This window comes from Megalops cyprinoides, chromosome 10, assembly GCF_013368585.1.
Source record: "Megalops cyprinoides isolate fMegCyp1 chromosome 10, fMegCyp1.pri, whole genome shotgun sequence".
NCBI classification, from domain to species: Eukaryota; Metazoa; Chordata; class Actinopteri; order Elopiformes; family Megalopidae; genus Megalops; species Megalops cyprinoides.
Genome location: NC_050592.1, coordinates 6,026,152 through 6,047,203, shown reverse-complemented (window position 1 = coordinate 6,047,203; position 21,052 = coordinate 6,026,152). Strand labels below are relative to the sequence as shown.

Genomic DNA, 21,052 nt, shown 5'->3' with positions numbered 1-21,052 from the left:
CATACACACGCATACACACAGATAATACTGCCAGTTAATAAATGCATTTGTTTCTTTGAGCCATTGTACAGAAAGTAATATGCATGAAGGGCCTGAAAAGGGGGAAGGAAGTTCTACATCACCAAGTGAAGCTCATTTTGCATTTAGTGTAAGTTTTCACGCCTCTTATTCTCAGTTACACTCAGTGGCATGTCTCAGATAGTGAGGCTCATTTCTGTACAGAGGCTACAGAGATCAGAGCGCTTTTCTGATGGGGTAAGGGCATCATATTATATAATTGATACACTGTTTGACATGGATAAATTCAGATCCGTACTTATTTACTGTGGTAAAAAATCTTTAGTAATATATCATTTGGTTTGCGGAATTTAAAGATGGCATATATTATAATTAACAAAAAACATTCATTCATAAAAGGCATTCAAAAACATGTCATTAATTATCTGCAAATTATTGTTTATTATTATTGTTTACTCCATGTAATGCCTTTGGTTTTCTGCTGTCCAAGAGTAGCCAATCCAACCCAGTGCTATCACAAGTTTCTGTGGAACATTTACAATTTTAAAGTGATTAAAACAGCAGCATGTAACTTTGAACTGTAAAATGTTGCTTCCATAGTATTTGTTAAAAGTAGATCTTTGTGTCTTTCTTTCAAAATCGTTGTTTCCTTTGAGTAAAATAATAATATAAGCTCTGTATTTGGGTAAATGTATTCAGAGGGATGCAGTCATGGTGTCAAAAGCAACAAGAGTGTTTATGGCAATACTTCTGTTTGTGCCAGGTAAACAACTTCATTATTTCTGAACAGTTAGCCAGTATGGATATGTTACAATATCCTTCCCATACAAATCCTTGGGTATTGACCATATAAACCTCATATATTGTAGTCATAAATTAACTTCAATATTCACTGAAAATAGAGAAACATTTGTTTGCAATAGCGTTCTGTATCATTTCCACATGATCATGTACTATTATACTTTGTTTCCTGACGTTAGCTTTGAGTAGTGCAGTGCCTCTGTTTCACTAAGTTTATATCACACATTTGAAGAGAGAAAAAACAGTTTATGTGTGAAGTTCCTCCTCACAGTCAGCTCTGCTACAGAGATATGAACAGACAAAAAAAGAAATATCTTTGACATTGCAGTCTAACCAGAGCTGGTCACAATCTACAATCATTGACATGTTGTATTTTTCTAGAAAATGCACGATGTGATCATTTTAATGGCAGCTAAGTAATAGTTCATAAGTGGTTTGTGAAGGAATGTGGCAATACATGGCATAAATTGCATTTATGAATGGTGTGATGATTGACATGTGACTGTGTTTCAGGTGTTCTTTCTGAGACATGGGGTGTGACTTACACCACACGGAACATCTGTGCCTTAAAGGGGACTTCAGTGGACTTTCCCTGCACTTACACATATCCCAGCAGTAATAAAGTACAAAAAATGCTCTGGCATATTGACAATGATCATGGTAAAGGGGAGCCTAAAGACTTGACTCTAAACTCACAGTACAGTCAGCGAGTGCAGTACCTTGGGAATAAGGAACACAATTGCACTTTTAGAATAAACAATCTGACAGAGAGAGATTCAGCAACATATTGTTTCAGGTTCCTGACAAATACATATTCTGGGAAATTTAGTGGTATACCTGGTGTCACACTGACAGTCAGAGGTAATTCTAAAATTATAAGTAAAATCTTGCTGTAAAGACAACAGTGCGTGAACAGAATCAATTTAACAGATTTATTTTTCTCTACAAAGCTTTACAGGTGAGTGTGAACCCTGACACAGTGAGTGAGGGAGAGAGGGTCACACTGACCTGTAACACCACCTGCACTGTGAATTACAGTCTAGCCTTCATCTGGTATAAGAATGGAAATCCTCTACCCAACATCAACCAGAACCTCCAGTTCTCAGCCAGCAGTGAAGATGCAGGCAGCTACTCCTGTGCTGTAAAAGGCAATGAAAAATTCCCTTCTCCTGTAATGACTCTTAATGTGAAATGTAAGTGCGTGATCAAACTCATGAATTTTACATTCCTTTCCTTTCTGTTCCTCTTACAAAACATACCTTGTTTTTCTTTGAAAATACTATGTACACAACAACAGCAAGTCATAACAAGTACTCCTGCCTTTCCCTGAACCAATCTGACATGTGGTATAGCTGTATCTCATATCTCAAATATTGAATATGAATTTATATTCCCCTTTCATGTGTGTCTTTTTTTATTTGACTTTATTTTTTAGATGGCCCCAAAAGTGCTTCAGTGTCAGTCCGTCCCTCTGGTGAAATAGTGGAGGGCAGTTCAGTGACTCTGACCTGCAGCAGCAATGCCAACCCACCAGTGTACAGTTACACCTGGTATAAGAATAGATATAGACTGTTAAGGACAGGATCAGAACCAGCATACACTTTTGAAGATGTCACATACTTGGATGCTGGAGAATACTACTGTGAGGCCAAGAATGACATTGGGACAGTAAAATCTCCTCATCTATATCTCAAAGTGCAATGTGAGTACTGTATGTCATTTAAAATTATATGGACAGGAAGCCTCTGCAGTGACTACAGCTGTTTGTGCTTCTGAATGTTGCTGTTTTCTTTATTTCATATCACTCAAAAAGAAAAGACAGAAAAGCCTTCTACATACAGCTACAGTAGCTATTTTATACACACCTGGAGGCAACGAGCATCTCCCTCCCTCTGCAGTGACTCTCAATGTTAGATTTGAGAAGGGCTGTAGCATTCTGAAAACCTTAGGAAAAAGATGTGACATCGATTAAAAGATGTAGATTTGTTCATATTTAGAAGCAAACACATTTTCCTATAGTTTAGTTAAATGCCTTGATGCCTTAATGGCACAATTAGTCTAAACCATGTTTATAATTCATAATTCTTTTTTTTTTTTCAAAGAAAATATGAGTGTAGTTAATTGTGAACATTTTCATCACATGAAGACACATTTTCATCATTTGGGAGCCTCTGGCCACAACATCATCATGATGTCATAACAGTACCACAAAAAATATGGTCTTCACACTGAATTGGAAATGGGTATTTTAAACTTAAATCACCGAACAAATCATTTTCTCTTGCAGATGCTCCCAAGACCACCTTAGTGACAGTCAATCCCTCTGCTGAAATAGTGGAGGGCAGTTCAGTGACTCTGACCTGCAGCAGCAATGCCAACCCACCAGTGCAGAGCTACACCTGGTTTGTGCAAAATCAACATGAAGCTTTGCAGACAGGAAAAGAGCAGACATACACCATAGCAGGTGTCAGCAAAACCCATGCCGGAGAGTACTACTGCGAAGCCCAAAATGATGTTGGGAAAGGCCAGTCTCCTCACCTACATCTCAATGTGCAGTGTGAGTATTGTATGTCATTTAAAATATTATGGATAGGAACCCTTTCATTGAATACAGCTGTTTTTGTTTCTGAATGTTACAGAGTTTTATTCATTTTGTTATGCTAAAATACAAGAGAAAGAAAAGGCTTCTACACCCGGAAACAAACACCCCTCTCACAATACTGTAGCTGTTGCAGGAAATATAAAATAGACAGTTGTGCTCCTGCCTCGACTCTGTTAGTTTCTCCTCATTTTCCTGGGTTCATACGGAGTGTGCTGCAACAGCCACCTGCCTCTAACTAAATCCCACTGATTTCATCTCCTCTGTAAACTACAGGTTTAGATTGTACCTGTGGCTACCTCAACCACTCAATGAGTGAACACATAAAATGGATTGAAATAAAAAGAACATTTTGGAAGCAAAAAAACAAGAAATGTAAATAATTGGGTATATACCACACGAAACATGAAATAGAACTCGCTAGTATTCCTGTGAAATCCACAAAATGACACTATTTATATTTCCTAAAATGAATGATGCCTCTAGCTTTCCATTTCCGCTTTTTCAGCTTTTTCACTACGAAAGCAGCAAGGAATACAATGTCATGACATGACATGTTTGCTTTAGAATGAATTAAGTGTAATTTAACATATGTTGACTGCACCTCTTAATTTCTCATTCAGACTCTCCCAAGAACACCTCAGTGTCAGTCAGTCCCTCTGGTGAAATAGAGGGGGGCAGTTCAGTGACTCTGACCTGCAGCAGCAATGCCAACCCACCAGTGCAGAGATACACCTGGTTAAAGAAGAGTGGACATCAACACATATGGAAAGGATCTGGGCAGACATACACTATAAAAGACATCAAATACTGGGACGCTGGAGAGTATTGTTGTCAAGCCAAGAATAACATTGATACAGGCCGATCTCCCTATCTAAATCTCAAAGTTCAGTGTGAGTACAGTATGTCATTTAAAACAATATGGACAGGAAGCCTCTATAGTGAACACATCTGTTAGTGCTTCTGAGTGTTGCTGCATTTTCTTAATTTTGTATCACTCAAATATAAGAAGCAGAAAAGGCTTCTATACAGCTACAGTAGCTATGTTACAAACAAACTGGATTCTGAAAGTGTGCTAAATAACTGGATGAAATGTGCTGCTGTGTTTCATTTTTTCAATCAGGTTTGAATCTGAAAATAGATCCTGGTACAGTGAGAGAGGGAGACAATGTGAAACTGACCTGCAGCACCACCTGCTCTCTGCACAGTCCAACCTTCATCTGGTATAAGAATAGAAATCCTCTATCCAACACCAACCAGATCCTCCAGTTCTCAGCCAGCAGTGACGATGCAGGCAGCTACTCCTGTGCTGTAAGCGGCTATGAGAGTCTCCCTTCCACCGCAGTGACTCTCATTGTGAGATGTGAGTATGCGATCAAAGTCATGAAAGTTACTTTCCTTGAAAGACCCACGCCTGTTTACAGTAATGCACCTTCAACAGCCTTGTGAACAGAGCTGAGCCACTCTCTAGATCATAAGGAAGAGCTGTGACAGTGATTAAGAGATGGACATTTGTTCATATTTTGAGAGAAACTCATTTTTCCGGTAATTTAGTTAAATGTTGATACTTTAATGGCACAACTCATCTAAATCATGTTTACAGTTGAAAATCCTCTTTTTCTACAAAACAAATGTGGGTGTAGTTTTTTTGTGACCACTGTGACTATATGGAGACACTGAGGCGTATTAAATTCCACAATTATTCACCATAAGCACTCTGGCTGCCACCAGCAGCTATGAGATATTATGTGGCTCCATTACTATGGTTCACACCCCTCAAACTAAAGCTTGTGATCACTTTTCCAAGTATTGTCTGTGTGAACTGTGTGAAAGCCACCAGCAGCGTTTCCTCTTCTCGGGAATCATCTCGGGGAAAAGACTGGCAGTGGATTCTTTGTTTTCAGTAGTAATATTTTTGAGTCTTAAAAAGTAATCTGCTCTCTATGACAGAATCTTTCATGATTTCTTCTCTTTTTGTGCCTCTGCTCAGGTAGGTGTGTTTCATGGTTCACTCTGCTTGCCATTTTGAAAAAAAAAAAAACCTTCCACTTGCTGAGAGTGGAAAAATCCATGAGTAGGCTTGTTTTGTTTCCATGGATTCTTGTCATTTGTCTATATTAGAATATACTGAGCAATATTAAATATTGATTTACTACTGGCATACTATGTTCCCCTGTGTATTTCGTCCACCTTAGCTAACTGTTTAACTGCTGATGTTACTCTCTTAAACCTCAATCTGACCAACCTGTTAACAGAAGCTCATACATGGTATCACTTTAGCTACAGGACGTTGTAACTGAATGCTTGCAATGTAATCTCCATTGTTCACAGAAAGTCTGAAGCTGATCTGTATCTCTCTACATCACTTAAGGTGTAAACAAAAGAGAGAAAATGACAATTGAATAAACATTTTTACATCATTTGGGAGTCTCAGGAGATAACAACATTTACCTCTCCTAAAGTGAATGATGCTTTTATCTTTTCATTTCTGCTCTTTCAACTAACAAAGGAGCAAGAAATAACAAAAGTTGTGCTGCCATGATATTTACACACATATATACTCTTAACACTGAATTTGGAATATGCATTTTAAAATTAAAATCAGCATACAATTCATTTTCTCTTGCAGATGCTCCCATGAACACCTTACTGACAGTCAGTCCCTCTGCTGAAATAGTGGAGGGCATTTCAGTGACTCTGACTTGCAGCAGCAATGCCAACCCACCAGTGCAGAGTTATGGCTGGTTTAAGAAAAATCAATATGAAGCCTTGCGGACAGGAAAAGAGCAGACATACACCATAGCACGTGTCAGCAAAACCCATGCCGGAGAGTACTACTGCGAAGCCCAAAATGATGTTGGGAAAGGCCAGTCTCCTCACCTACATCTCAATGTGCAGTGTGAGTATTGTATGTCATTTAAAATATTATGGATAGGAACCCTTTACATTGAATACAGATGTTTTTGTTTCTGAATGTTACAGAGTTTTATTCATTTTGTTATGCTAAAATGCAAGAGACAGAAAAGGCTTCTACACCCGGAAACAAACACCCCTCTCACAATACTGTAGCTGTTGCAGGAAATATAAAATAGACAGTTGTGCTCCTGCCTCGACTCTCTTAGTTTCTCCTTATTTTCCTGGGTCCATACAGATTGTGCTGCAACAGCCACCTGCCTCTTCACCACTGTTTATTTTGATCATACTTCTAGCTTTCTGTTGAGTAGCTGAGACAGGGGCCCTCAGAAATCTTGTTGAAGAATTTTTCTATAATGCATAAATGATGACAGAACATTCTGAAATTCCAGACTTCTCATCAGGCATTGTAGTGTGATTTGGAAGGATGTTTGGGCAATTAATATGGTCTTACTGACCTTGTCAGTGTGTGAGTAAAGATGCCCGATGCTCGTTTCGATGTAAAGGTTTGACAGCAGTTTAACTATGATCGTTCAAGTGTCATCAGCATACAATTCATTTTCTCTTGCAGATGCTCCCAAGTACACCTCAGTGTCAGTCAGTCCCTCTGCTGAAATAGTGGAGGACAGCTCCAACATAACATTAACTCCAACAGCTCCAACATCAACATAAACTAAAAATGGCTTTTAAAATTAATGTCCCTGCAGCCAGTTTGTTCAAGGCATAAAACACTGATAAAGAATTGATGTGGAATCCTCCTTTACCCATGATTCCATTCTTGTTGTTTTCAGATGCCCCCCAGAGCACCTCAGTGTTAGTCAGTCCCTCTGGTGAGATAGTAGAGGGCAGTTCAGTGACTCTGACCTGCAGCAGCAATGCCAACCCACCAGTGCACAACTACACCTGGTTTCAGAAGAATGAAACTGGAGTCTGGCAGACTGGATCAGGACAGAGTTTGAACTTTTCTAACATCAGATCCTGGAACAGTGGACAGTACTACTGCGAGGCAAAGAACAAGATCAGAGCTCATAACTCTACTGCTCAGCTGATCACAGTACAAGGTAGGCTACGGTTGAAATTTTAAATTATCTATAGAATTATCTTGAACATCAGTGGACACAGAAACTTGTGTGGGGCTGTGTACCACTGGTACTTAGTCTAACACATTCTAACAACAGATAGGGATATTGGGATAGATTTATCCTTTCTCAACCCACAGGCATCAGTTAGAGGTTTTGTCCAATGAAAGTGCACATTCATCATTGATACTGGTCCATTTTTGGGTTTCTTTGCTTAGGAAATCAAACTGCACTCATAAGTGTTGTTGGAATCCCAGTACTTGTAGCTGTTGTGCTACTACCTGTTATTGTGTGGATGAGGTAAGTGAAAATATACTCTTCTCATTTTCAGGCTACTGCTATTTGCATTTCTCTGATGGCCAACATCAAACTTAAAACAAGTAAAATTGAATAGCAAGCTATTTCTATCCACAAACTAAATTTGATTTAACTGATGTCACAGTAATTATATCTGGTGTCAAGGCTTTGTTTGGGGATGTTTTTCAGTATGGCTTATTGAAGTGCCAACACATTTAATAGTAAAGAACAAGCAGGAAGCTAAGAACTCTACTGCTGTAACTATCATTATAGAGCTAATGTTCAGTAATGTCTATCTAAACTCTCTCTAATCAATCAATCAATCTCTCTCTCTCTCTCTCTCTCACACACACACACACACACACACACACACACACACACAAACAGCATATATGTAATAGCATGGCCCACCTGCCATACCAGTTCCCATCTTACATCTGTATATGTATTACCTGTTGGCCAGTAGGAGACAACAGTTTCCAACACTGCACTTTTTGAGAAGACGTGAACTTCATATGGGCTTGTCGTTTACATTTCCTCCATAATTGTCATTTAAAATGAGAGGGTTGATGTTCAAGATCTGATCACCTCATTTTTGTCTGTTAACACATCTCTCATATGGACACTTGTTGGAACAACAGATATTAAGGCTCGTTTGCTTTGAACTGTTCTTGTGTTGATGTTGTACGTAGTTTATGGTATAAAACTGAATAAAACACAAATATTTAAATATTTTCCAAGTTCAGCATTTATAATCAGTGCAATGTGGAGGAAATTTTACAGATGACGTGCAGAGCCTGAAGGTCTTTGTGAATTGTCACCCACTCTGTCTCTCTCTATTCAGGAAGAAGAGAGGAGCACCAGAAGAGAGAGACAGAGGAGCAGACACACAGGTAAGACATAAGATGTGGAACTCATACTCATATGATATTATCATAATACATACTTTAACAATAACCATACGTATTCATACTCTTTCAGACATCAGTCACTAAAGGTTCATTATCTTTCACCAACTTTCCTCTGTACAGAGCGCTCATCCTGACCCCCACAATGACACCTACACATCTCTCAACCTGAAGGCTGTATCACCTGAATACGACACACTGAAGGTCAGTCTCTCGATTCTATAAGCCAGATAGTGTTTATCGAGATCTGCTAAGGGACACAGCTTTCTATGTACACTTAATCCGCTCAGTGGGTGTGTCCTTGAGATGTGTGAGTGTCTTCCTGCGTGAAATGGAGATTTCCGAATCACTATGATCATTTTCAACTTTCACTATACATCTGTCACCATCATCCTAAAGATGAAGTTGTAAGAGATTTAATTTATTTAAGTGTGAAAATATTCAATATTGTTATATCATGTTTTTATTTTCAATGCAGCGGGAGGCTGCTGATTATATTATTCATTATATTGTTTTCTCTTTCACAGCTGGTCTCTTTACAGAATGCCCATCCTGACCCTCACAATGACACCTACACAGCTCTCAACCTGAAGGCTGTATCACCTGATTACGACACACTGAAGGTCAGTCTCTCAGTTCTATACTGCATGTCAGTGCTGTTACAGTACTGCTGATGAGCACAACTTTCTGTGTGAGTTCAAAAGGGTCGGTGGGTGTGTTCTTGTGATGTGTGACAGTGTCTTCCTGTGTTTTCCCTCTTTCAGAGTGCAAGAAATGTAGCCAACGACACAAACACTGCTCTATCAAGAGCAAAAGAACATGGCGAGAATCTACAGTTAGAAGTCTGATGGAGTTTGGGATGGAAGAGAAACTCTTTTTGGCTCAAAAACATTTAATCAAAGACCCACTTTTTCCAACATGTGTCCTATTTCACCAAGATTTTCCTGCTCATAGTAAGATGTTGATGGTGGCTTTTCCCTGATGTATTACTCATGTAGTCAAGGACAGGATGTAGCAGTGAAGTGAATGTCTGTTAACTTTCATATGTGATTGCTCTCCTGCTGTGGCATTAGTTCTGAGTATCTGTGGATGTCTTGTTAGATTAAGTCACTTTGGACAGGTCTCCAGGCACAGGGACACATTTGACTGTGCCAACTTTTGCTGTGAAGGTTTGAGAGAGAGGAAGAAGGTGGTAGCCACTGCTTCATTCTAGTGTTTATCCTAAAAAAATTCAACAGCCACAGGACTAGTGCATAAAGAGTAATAGCTATTATCTTCATGAAATATTGTCTGTAAAACATTGCTTTCATTTTTCATTTTTATTAAAAACAAAAACAATTCTTTACAAACTACAGATTTAGTAATGTATTTATTTGCTGACATCAAGTATTTATATGAATGTCCTTAGGTCAGCCAGTGTTATTTAAATACTGATTATATTAGAACGTGACTTCATTTTACTGTGCTTATAATAGTCAGCTGTGGCACTGCATAGGTTTACATTTCTGTGAAGCACCACTCAAACTTCACGTGAATTTTTGCCTTCCTATCTATGTCATTATTCACTTAATTGAAGACAGATGTACTGTAATGGCGGGAGTACTCATTACATTGTTTAGCAGACGCTCTTACCCAGAGCGACTTACATAGGTTACAGTTCTTTACAATGCTATCCATTTATACAGCTGGTTATTTAGTGAGGCAACAGTGGGTTAAGTACCTTCCTCAAGGGTACAGAAGCAGTGCCCCAGTGGGGAATAGAAACGGCAACTCTGTTGCTCCTTAACCACTATATGCTACGCTGACGCCGTTCCTTAATAACGATAAACTGTGACAACGCGTACGTTGTTGTTGTTTAAACACGCGACGACGTGTAGTTGGAGAAAACAGGTTTTATTTATAACATCACTTTAATTGAACTGATGAAGTGTTATCGAACCGCTTCCAGGTAACTTTCTTGCAGTGTAGTCCTGCCATATTGGGAGCCAGACAGGGGGGAACGCCGGCAAAAGGAGCAGTAACTTTAGCATGCAGGTTCATAGTGAGGGTGCCACGGTCTATGTTCCGAATGGTGTGCTAATTGTGCGCATAATCACAAATAATATGACTATGGGAAATGGACTTTGTAAATGCAAAGTAAGTATGATATAACTCACCCCTTTTTTGGCTAGTTTGGTGCGGGATTCATCGCGCCCGATGACAAAAAAGACGTGACGTCGTTTTCGCAAAACTTTATTGATCTAGGGAATCTAACAAAATTCTAAAACTAATATGAGGGAGGATTATGATGAAATTACGTCTACCTGTAAAGTGTTACAGTGTGATTGTTGGTTTTATATTCAAAACAATGAGTGCAATATTGTTGTTACTGATATAATTTATGTAAATATTATGGATAATATAATTAATGACTATAATTACTTTCCCTTAATTAGAATGTCATGGGGGATCCTAGATAAGCCAGTTTCAATCTTCCATTTGGTGTGTGAACTGTGGAAAATATTTGAGGTTAAGTCTGAACTCACAGTTTTACGCACCAGCAAATTGGTGACCTATCATTTAAAAACAAAAGATGATTCCTCATAATTGTGGCTGTATTTCTCTCAGTTTGGAGTTGTGACAGAGGGCTTGTGAACCTTAGTAATGTTTTAGATTTCCAGAGAGCAGCTGGTATGTTCCAGGGGGAGGGGCTTATTGTTGAAAAGGGGGTTCAGTTGTTGTGTGGGAGGAAGAGAGTTCTTTTTTTTTGTTTGGTTGTTGTGTATATATATATATATATATATATATATATATATATATATATATATGTATTACAATTTGACAGCACTTTTTCATCATTTTTGCTCATTGGTTGGACTGTGGATTTTTGCACTGTAAATAACACATCTTGCACTAAAGTGCTATTTGCGGCGGGGCCCGTTTTTGTGTTTTTGGGGCAACCTGAACCCCTTTACAGCTTATCTCAGACCACATTTTGGTGTTAGTAGTGGGATGGCCAGCCACAAGACAGTGCATCCTGTGAGGAGGAGGACGGGCCTTCGGTCCCAGAAGGCGAAGCTGCCCAACTTGATGAGGCTTGGGATACAGTGGAGGAAGAGGAGTCCGAGCAGCAGGGAGCACGCCCGAACAACAGCACTCCACAGCAAGGGCCTCCCAGTCAAGGAGCAGCCCCTGAGGCAGACATGGTAGTGCTGCTGAGGGACTTCCTCACTGCGCAGCAATGGAGGGAGGGAGGATTTCTGGAGGAAATCCGAGGCCTGGCAGTTTCCATCCTCCAAGCACCACAACCAGCCAGACCTGATGTTCCCCATCAACCTGACCTGAACCCCTTTACGGCCTACCTTAGACCACAGGAGTCATATACAGTAAGCTAGATTCACCTACAATCAATTAAACACATGGAAATGTGTTTACCACTTTCACAAAAGATAGTAAGAGTGTGCCATCATCACTGATACTGGGCCCCATGAGACAGATGACAGCAGTACATCAGTACATCAGAGTTGCCACTAGAGGGCAGACACATCCTAAAGATGACAGTATGTCCTGTAAAAAAATCCCATCAAGCAAACTGACAGGTTAACATGTTAACGTTATATTAAAAAGGGAATCTTAAAGTGTAAATGTAGGGTCAAAATACTGGCAGTTGTCTGATGATCCTGTGTACTGACCAATTCCTGTGCACAGGGTCTATGAGCTCAGCTTTGACTATTTGCTATCTTAATCCAATAACAATAATAATAATAATAATAATAATGATGACAACACTAGCCCTTCCTTTGCATCTATGAGGGGGTTTTAAAAAATAATTACAAAAAATCATTCATTCATTCATTTGCTGTGCGAGCAGAAAGTGTTCTGGTCGATTTTATTTTTCACAGGTATGGACTGAGAACCTCTGGAGACATATTGAAGTACAGTAAAACAAACAAGTTACAGCAAGTGCTGTTACGGTTAGTGCTTTCTCTCATTAATACAGTGTTAAATATGCTGAAGTGGGCAACTGGGTGTGTTCTTATGATGTGTGGCAGAGTTTCTTCCTTTGTTTACTCTGCCTGAGAAAGACATTCTGCAACTCATTTATACTCCTGGATTTGTACTTAAAATTGATATGATGTTCATACCTAAGAGTAATATTTTCAAAAATGATACTGTGATTTTCCTGTATTATTATTTTTTTGGATCCCTGGTTTACTGGACACACATACTGGCAAACAAATACATTTATACACAATCATAAACACACACACCCTCAAAAACACACACACTCACATGCATGCAAATATGTGCAGATGCGAACACGCAAATACACATGCATACTATCACAAACACAAACGCATGCATGTACACAGTCACACACGTACATATGCATACACACACACACAAAATACACACATATATACATATACATACACACGCATACACACACAAATACACACATGTATACACATGCATACACACAAATAGATAATGAGGTAATCTTAGTTTCAAACTCACCATTATTTATTCTCAGACAAGTAAGAAGCAAATAAATGCATTTCTTTCTTTGAGCCATTGTACAGAAAGTAATATGCATGAAGGGCTTGAAAAGGGGAAGGAAGTTCTACATCAGCAAGTGAAGCTCATTTTGCATTTAGTTTAAGTTGTGACTCTTTTCTCTCAGTTACACTCAGTGGCCCATCTCAGATAGTGAGGCTGTTTTCTACTCAGAGGCTACAGAGACCAGAGATCTTTGCTGATGGGGTAAGTGGATCATATCATGTAATTGATTCACGTCTTAACATGAATAAATTATGATCCCTTCTCATTTACTGTTGTAAAAAAAATCTTAAGCAATACCTCATTTGGACTGAGATATTTAAAGATAGCATATATCATAATTAACAACATACATTTTAAAAGGTATTCAAAAACATATAGAATATTATATATAACACTTACAATTTTAAAGTAATCAAAGTAGCAGCATGTAATTCTGAACTGAAAACTGTTGCTTCCATAGTATTTGTTAAAATATTTTATCTTTGTGTCTTCCTTTCAATATCTTTGTTTTATTTGTTTGAATATAATAATATGAGCTCTGTATTCGGATAAATGTATTCAGAGTGATGCAGCCATGGGTGTCGAAAGCAACCAGAGTGTTTATGGCAATCCTTCAGTTTGTGCCAGGTAAACAACTTCAGTATTTCTGAGCTGAGTTAGCCAGTTAGCCAGCATGGATATGTTACAATATCCTTACCATACAAATCCTTGGGTATTGACCCTATCAACTTCATTCATTGTAGTCATAAATGAACTCCAATATGTAAGTAAGTAAGTAATGTAATAAGTTAAACATCTCTTTGCATGTTTGTAATATTTCCACATGATCATTTGCTACTGTGTCCTGACATTATCTCTGAGCAGCACAGTCTCTGTTTCACCGAGTTTATATCACACGTTTGAAGAGAGAGAAAGAAAATTCTTATTTTAAAGTTCCTCTTCACACTCAGCTCTGCTACAAAGACATGAATAGTCAAAATGGAAATATCGTTGACATTGCAAACTAAGCAGAGCTGTCCACACTCTGCAATCATCAACATGTTGTATTTTTCAAGATAATGCAAGATACCATCATTTTAATGACAATTCTGTCAAAGTGGTTTGTGAATGAATGTGGCTATACATTACATAAATTGCATCAATGAAAGGTGTGATGATTGGAATGTGATTGTTTTTCAGGTGCTCTGAGTCAGCGTGGCTGGCAAGTCAATTACACAAGAGAGAACATCTGTGCCTTAAAGGGGACTTCAGTGGACATGCCATGCACTTACACATATCCCAGCGGTTACACAGTAATTAAAACATTCTGGTTTATTTACAATGATGAGGATCAATGGAAGACTGAAGACCTTAAAGGAAACCCACAGTACAGTCAGCGTGTTGAGTACCTTGGGAATAAGAAACAAGACTGCACTTTTAAAATTAACCATCTGGCAGAGAGTGATTCAAGAAAGTATTGCTTTAGGTTTGAGACAGACAAAACTGACGGGAAATATAGTGGTGCACCTGGTGTCACACTGACAGTCACAGGTAATTCTAAAATTATATGTAAAAACTGCAGGATTTCCATCCCACTGTAAAGACAACAGACAAATCAGTAAATGAGCAATATCAGTTTAACTGTTTTATTTTGTCTATGAAGCTTTACAGGCGAGTGTGGATCCTCACACAGTGGGAGAGGGACAGACGGTGACACTGAACTGCAGCACCACCTGCACTCTGAGTCGCAGCCCAGCCTTCATCTGGTACAGGAACGGACATCCTCTAGCCAGCACCAACCAGGGCCTCCAGTTCTCAGCCAGCAGTGACCTTTCAGGCAGCTACTCCTGTGCTATAAGAGGCTATGAGCATCTTCCTTCCTCTGCAGTGAATCTCGAAGTGACATGTGAGTATGGGATCAAAGTCATCAGTTTTACTTTTCTTCACATACCAAGCTTATTTACGGTCATACATGTTCAACAGCCCGTTGAACAGAGCTGAAGCAGTGTGTAGACCACAGGGGAGACCTGTGACCGTGATGAAGACATGGAGGCGTCTTCATATTTAGAGGCAAACACATTTTCCTGTGCTTTAGTTAAATGTATTGATGCCTTAATGGTGCCATTCATCTACACCATGTTTACAACTGATAACTTTAACAGAAGCTTATGCATGATATCACTTTTCCATAGCATGCTGTAACTGAAGCCCAGTAATCCAATATCCATTGTTTGCAAAAAGTCTGAAGCTAATCTGTATCAATCCATATCACTTAAGGTGAAAACAAATAAAATGACAAGTAAATGACAATTAAACAATTTGGGAGCCTCAGGCCACAACACCGTTTATCTCTCCTAAACTGAATGATGCATTTATCTTTTCATTTCTGTCAACTAAAAAAGCAGTGAGAAATAACAAACGTGATGATGCCATAATATTAACACAAAAACATGATCTTTTCACTAAATGTGGAATGTGCATTTTAAAATTAAAATCACAGTACATGTCATTTTCTCTTGCAGATGCTCCTAAGAACACCTTACTGTCAGTCAGTCCCTCTGCTGAAATAGTGGGTGGGAGCTCAGTGACTCTGACCTGCAGCAGCAATGCCAACCCACCTGTGCACAGATACACCTGGTTTCAGAATAAAAAGGCTGTAGCTTCAGAGAGATCAAAAGGAACATACACAATAAAAAATGCCGGCTACCAGCACATTGGAGAGTACTACTGTGAGGCAAAGAACAAGATTGATACAGGCCGATCTCCTCATCTACAGCTCAAAGTTCAGTGTGAGTACAGTATGGCATTTAAAATGACATGCACACAAAGCCACTGCAGTGAATACATCTGTTTGTGCTTCTGAATGTTGAATTTAAATAGAAGAAACAGAAAAGGCTTCAACAGAGAGTGAGCTAACAATGTTTTCATCATTCATTTTCTCTTTAAGTCCTCTTTACATTTAAATCTGCACATTTCTTTCAATGATGTCCTCATTTTCATTGTGTTTTCAAAAGGCACAGTGCATAGTCCAGTATGGTACATAGAGGAAATAAAGCTTTTGCTGTAATTGTTTCAAGGAATTTACATTGTACCACATCATGTTTCAAATACATTTATAATTAGTACCACTGATGAAATAGGCAAAACCTTTATGCATTGTTGGAATTTAAATATCAGTAACGTAAATTATTGCACTTTTGACCAAAATTTGTATCGTAATTTCATACATTTATTGGACTCTCAAAGTGTTTTGAAAAACCAGGTTTGACGTTTTGTTATATTTCTGTTCTTCCTTAGGTGTAAACTTGAAAATAAATTCCAACACTGTAAGAGAAGGACAGAGGGTGACACTGACCTGCAGCACCACCTGCACTCTGAGTGGCAGCCCAGCCTTCACCTGGTATAAGAATGGAAATCCTCTCTCCAGCACCAACCAGATCCTCCGTCTCTCAGCCAGCAGTGAAGATGCAGGCAGCTACTCCTGTGCTGTAAGAGGCTATAAGGATCTCAGTTCTTCTGCAGTGACTCTCAATGTCAGATGTGAGTATGTGATCAAAGTCACAAATTTTACTTTCTTATAAGCAAACATAGACAAAGTCTGTGTAATATCAGTGGATTTTATTGTAATGCATCTTCAAAAACTTTGTGAATACAGCTGAAACACAATCTCTACACAATAGGGAAGAATTATTGTTCATATTAAGGAAAAAACTATTTCCTGTTCAGCACCTCTGGCAGTTGGGCAAGATGTAACCCAAATGGTGTAATTAAGTACTCAGATGTAAAAATGTATTAATCTGTGTAAGACACTTTGAATATGAGCATCTGATAAGCAAATATGCTGTGGTGTAAATACTGTAGTGGTATCAATTATAATACTTATAAAGGACTCTTTATTGCAATATTATGGCAAATAATTAAATAAAAATAATTATGTATAGTAATAATACCCTTTTCCCTGTCTTTGCTCTTAGCTGTAAAAAAGGCCAATAGAATACTGGGATATATAGCCAAAAGTATTGAGTATAAATCTAAAGAGGTTATATTGAAATTATACAATGCCTTAGTCAGACCTCACTTGGAATACTGTGTGCAGTTCTGGGCACTGCACTATAAAAAAGATATCAATGTTCTTGAAAAGGTTCAAAGAAGGGCAACTAAATTAGTTCCTGGCATTAAATATAAAAGCTACGAGGAAAGACGCAAGTTACTTAACCTATTTAGACTAAGTGAGAGGAGGCTTAGGGGTGATTTAATTGAGGTTTTTAAATTCATAAAAGGACTCAATAAGGTTAGCTATAATAGATTTTTTAGGGTGAGTTCAGTCTGTAAAACAAGAGGACATAAATGGAAACTAGTTAAGAGTAAGTTCCGCACTGATATAAGGAAATATTATTTTACACAAAGAGTTATCAATACATTGCCAGGTCATGTAGTTGACGCAGAGACCCTTGCTGTATTCAAGTCTAGACTTGATGCAGTTTTGGATACTCTTTAATGAAGAAATGGCGAGCTTAGTTGGGCCGAATGGCCTGTTCTCGTCATAATATGTTCTTATGTTCTTATCAAATAAAGCATCAACAGTTAAAGTCATTATTTTCACTGCACTGTGAGAGTATGTCATATACACAACCCGTTCCATACATACCTTTCAATTCCTCTTGCAGATGCTCCCAAGAGAACCTCAGTGTCAGTCAGTCCCTCTGGTAAAATAATGGAGGGCAGTTCAGTGACTCTGACCTGCAGCAGCAATGCCAACCCACCAGTGCAGAACTACACCTGGTTTAAGAATGATACAGCTGTGAGCTCAGAGACAGGATCAGGACAGAGTTACTCCATCACTAACATCAGCTCTGAGGAGAGTGGACAGTACTACTGTGAGGCAAAGAACAACCTTGGATCTGTGAACTCTCCCACTGTATCTATAGATGTTCAGTGTAAGTACCCAATTGATGATTTATTTACTTTAACAGACATCATTATTCTTATTCAGGGGAATCTACAACATGGATAACCACTCTTGGTACAGTTTATATAACAAATTCATTTTCCTGGAATTGGGACAAACAGCAGAGAGAGATTTAATTGAGTTAAACCATCTTTATAAAACTTACAACAGCAGTGTTGCCATGGATTAAGTTCGAACTTATACATGACTCCACTATTAAATGTTAACTCTTTTATTCCAGATCATATGAATGCACACTCTGGATATTAGTATCCACATGAAAGTATATTAGTATTCACACCACAACAGCTGTAAGTGATAATAAGTACTCCTGCCTTTCCCTGAACCAATCTGACATGTGAGATAGCTTACATCATTGCCTGCTGGAGTTTTTTTTTTAGCCGCAAATTACATATGGTTTGCCTCACAGCTGATGTGACTGTAACCATACATTCAAGACAAAATATTGAATATGAATTTATATTCCCCTTTCATGTGTGTGTGTGTTTTTTTTTTATTTTACTTTATGTTTTAGACGGCCCCAAGGACACTTCTGTATCAGTCAGTCCCCCTGGTGAAATAATGGAGGGCAGTTCAGTGACTCTGACCTGCAGCAGCAATGCCAACCCACCAGTGCACAACTACACCTGGTTTAAGAAGAATGACACTGGAGTCTGGCAGACAGGCTCAGGACAGAGTTTGAACTTTTCTAACATCAGATCCTGGAACAGTGGACAGTACTACTGCGAAGCAAAGAACAAAATCAGAGCTCATAACTCTACTGCTCAGCTGATCACAGTACAAGGTATGGTTGAAATTTTAAATTGTATAGAATATCTGGGACTTCAGTGGACACAGAAACCTGTGTGGGGCTGTGTACCACTGGTGCTTAGTCTAACACATTCTAATAACAGATAGGGATATTGGAATAGATTTATCCCTTTTCAACTCACAGGCATCAGTTAGAGGTATTGTCCAATGAAAGTGCACATTCATCATTGATACTGGTCCATTTTTGGGTTTCTTTGCTTAGGAAATCAAACTGCACTCCTATATGTTGCTGGAATCCCAGTACTTGTAGCTGTTGTGCTACTATCTGTTATTGTGTGGATGAGGTAAGTGAAAATACACTCTTCTCATTTTCAGGCTACTGCTACTTCCATTTCTCTGATGGCCAACATCAAGCTTAACAAGTACAATTGAATAGCAAGCTATTTGTATCCACAAGCTAAATCTGATTTAACTGATGTCACAGTAATTATATCTGGTGTCAAGGCTTTGTTTGGGGATGTTTTTCAGTATGGCTTATTGAAGTGCCGACACATTTAATAGTAAAGAACAAGCAGGGAGCTAAGAACTCTACTGCTGTAACTATCATTATAGAGCTAATGTTCAGTAATGTCTATCTAAACTCTCTCTAATCAATCAATCAATCTCTCTCTCTCTCTCTCTCTCTCTCTCTCTCTCTCTCTCTCTCTCACACACACACACACACACACACACACACACACACACACACACACACACAAACAGCATATATGTAATAGCATGGCCCACCTGCCATACCAGTTCCCATCTTACATCTGTATATGTATTACCTGTTGGCCAGTAGGAGGCAACAGTTTCCAACACTGCACTTTTTGAGAAGACATGAACCTCATATGGGCTTGTCATTTACATTTCCTCCATAATTGTCATTCAAAATAAGAGGGGTTTGATGTTCAAGATCTGATCACCTCATTTTTGTCTGTTAACACATCTCTCATATGGACACTTGTTGGAACAACAGATATTAAGGCTCGTTTGCTTTGAACTGTTCGTGTTGATGTTGTACATAGTTTATGGTATAAAACTGAATAAAACACAAATATTTAAATATTTTCCAAGTTCAGCATTTATAATCAGAGCAATGTGGAGGAAATGTTACAGATGACGTTCAGAGCCTGAAGGCCTTTGTCACCCACCTGTCTCTCTCTATTCAGGAAGAAGAGAGGAGCACCAGAAGAGAGAGACAGAGGAGCAGACACACAGGTAAGACATAAGATGTGGAACTCATACTCATATGATATTATCATAATATTATCATACTTAAACAATAACCATACGTATTCATACTCTTTCAGACATCAGTCACTAAAGGTTCATTCTCTTTCACCAACTTTCCTCTGTACAGAGCGCTCATCCTGACCCCCACAATGACACCTACACATCTCTCAACCTGAAGGCTGTATCACCTGAATACGACACACTGAAGGTCAGTCTCTCGATTCTATGAGCCAGATAGTGTTTATCCAGATCTGCTAAGGGACACAGCTTTCTATGTACGCTTAATCCGCTCAGTGGGTGTGTCCTTGAGATGTGTGAGTGTCTTCCTGCGTGAAATGGAGATTTCCGAATCACTGTGATCATTTTCAACAAACTTTCACTATACATCTGTCACCATCATCCTAAAGATGAAGTTGTAAGAGATTTAATTTATTTAAGTGGGAAAATATTCAATATTGTTACATCATGTTTTTATTTTCAATGCAGCAGGAGGCTGCTGATTATATTATTCATTATATTGTTTTCTCTTTCACAGCTGGTCTCTTTACAGAATGCCCATCCTGACCCTCACAATGACACCTACACAGCTCTCAACCTGAAGGCTGTATCACCTGATTACGACACACTGAAGGTCAGTCTCTCAGTTCTATACTGCCGTGTTACCAACCCTGCTCCTGGAGGCACACTGTCCTGCATATCTTCTATGTATCCTTCCTGCTTGACTAAATCAGGTGTGCTCAGCTAATCAAAAGTGCCACTGATGAGTTCAGTCAGGTAGGTAGAGCAGGGATAGATAGAAGATATGCAGGATGGTGTGCCTTCAGGAGCAGGGTTGGGAAACGCTGCTATACTGCATGTCAGTGCTGTTACAGTACTGCTGATGAGCACAACTTTCTGTGTGAGTTCAAAAGGGTCGGTGGGT

The 21,052-nt window shown here is 38.8% G+C and overlaps 1 protein-coding gene and 2 long non-coding RNA genes across 3 annotated transcripts; all 3 read left to right on the top strand.

Annotated features, from left to right (window-relative positions):
* The first annotated feature begins 1,451 nt into the window (after positions 1 to 1,451).
* Positions 1,452 to 7,561, top strand: LOC118784359 (B-cell receptor CD22-like). Its single transcript, XM_036538571.1, has 9 exons — positions 1,452 to 1,680; positions 1,770 to 1,967; positions 2,255 to 2,521; positions 3,107 to 3,376; positions 4,042 to 4,167; positions 4,542 to 4,781; positions 6,048 to 6,317; positions 7,123 to 7,392; positions 7,551 to 7,561. The coding sequence occupies exons 1-9, from the start codon at positions 1,452 to 1,454 to the stop codon at positions 7,559 to 7,561; spliced, it is 1,881 nt and encodes a 626-aa protein (XP_036394464.1).
* A 1,016-nt stretch (positions 7,562 to 8,577) lies between these two features.
* LOC118783938 lies at positions 8,578 to 9,212 on the top strand. The gene is made up of 3 exons (XR_005005212.1): positions 8,578 to 8,600; positions 8,739 to 8,819; positions 9,143 to 9,212. It is a non-coding gene; the product is annotated as an uncharacterized LOC118783938 (long non-coding RNA).
* A 10,880-nt stretch (positions 9,213 to 20,092) lies between these two features.
* On the top strand, positions 20,093 to 20,735 carry LOC118783937. The gene is made up of 3 exons (XR_005005211.1): positions 20,093 to 20,115; positions 20,258 to 20,338; positions 20,666 to 20,735. It is a non-coding gene; the product is annotated as an uncharacterized LOC118783937 (long non-coding RNA).
* Positions 20,736 to 21,052: the final 317 nt, after the last annotated feature.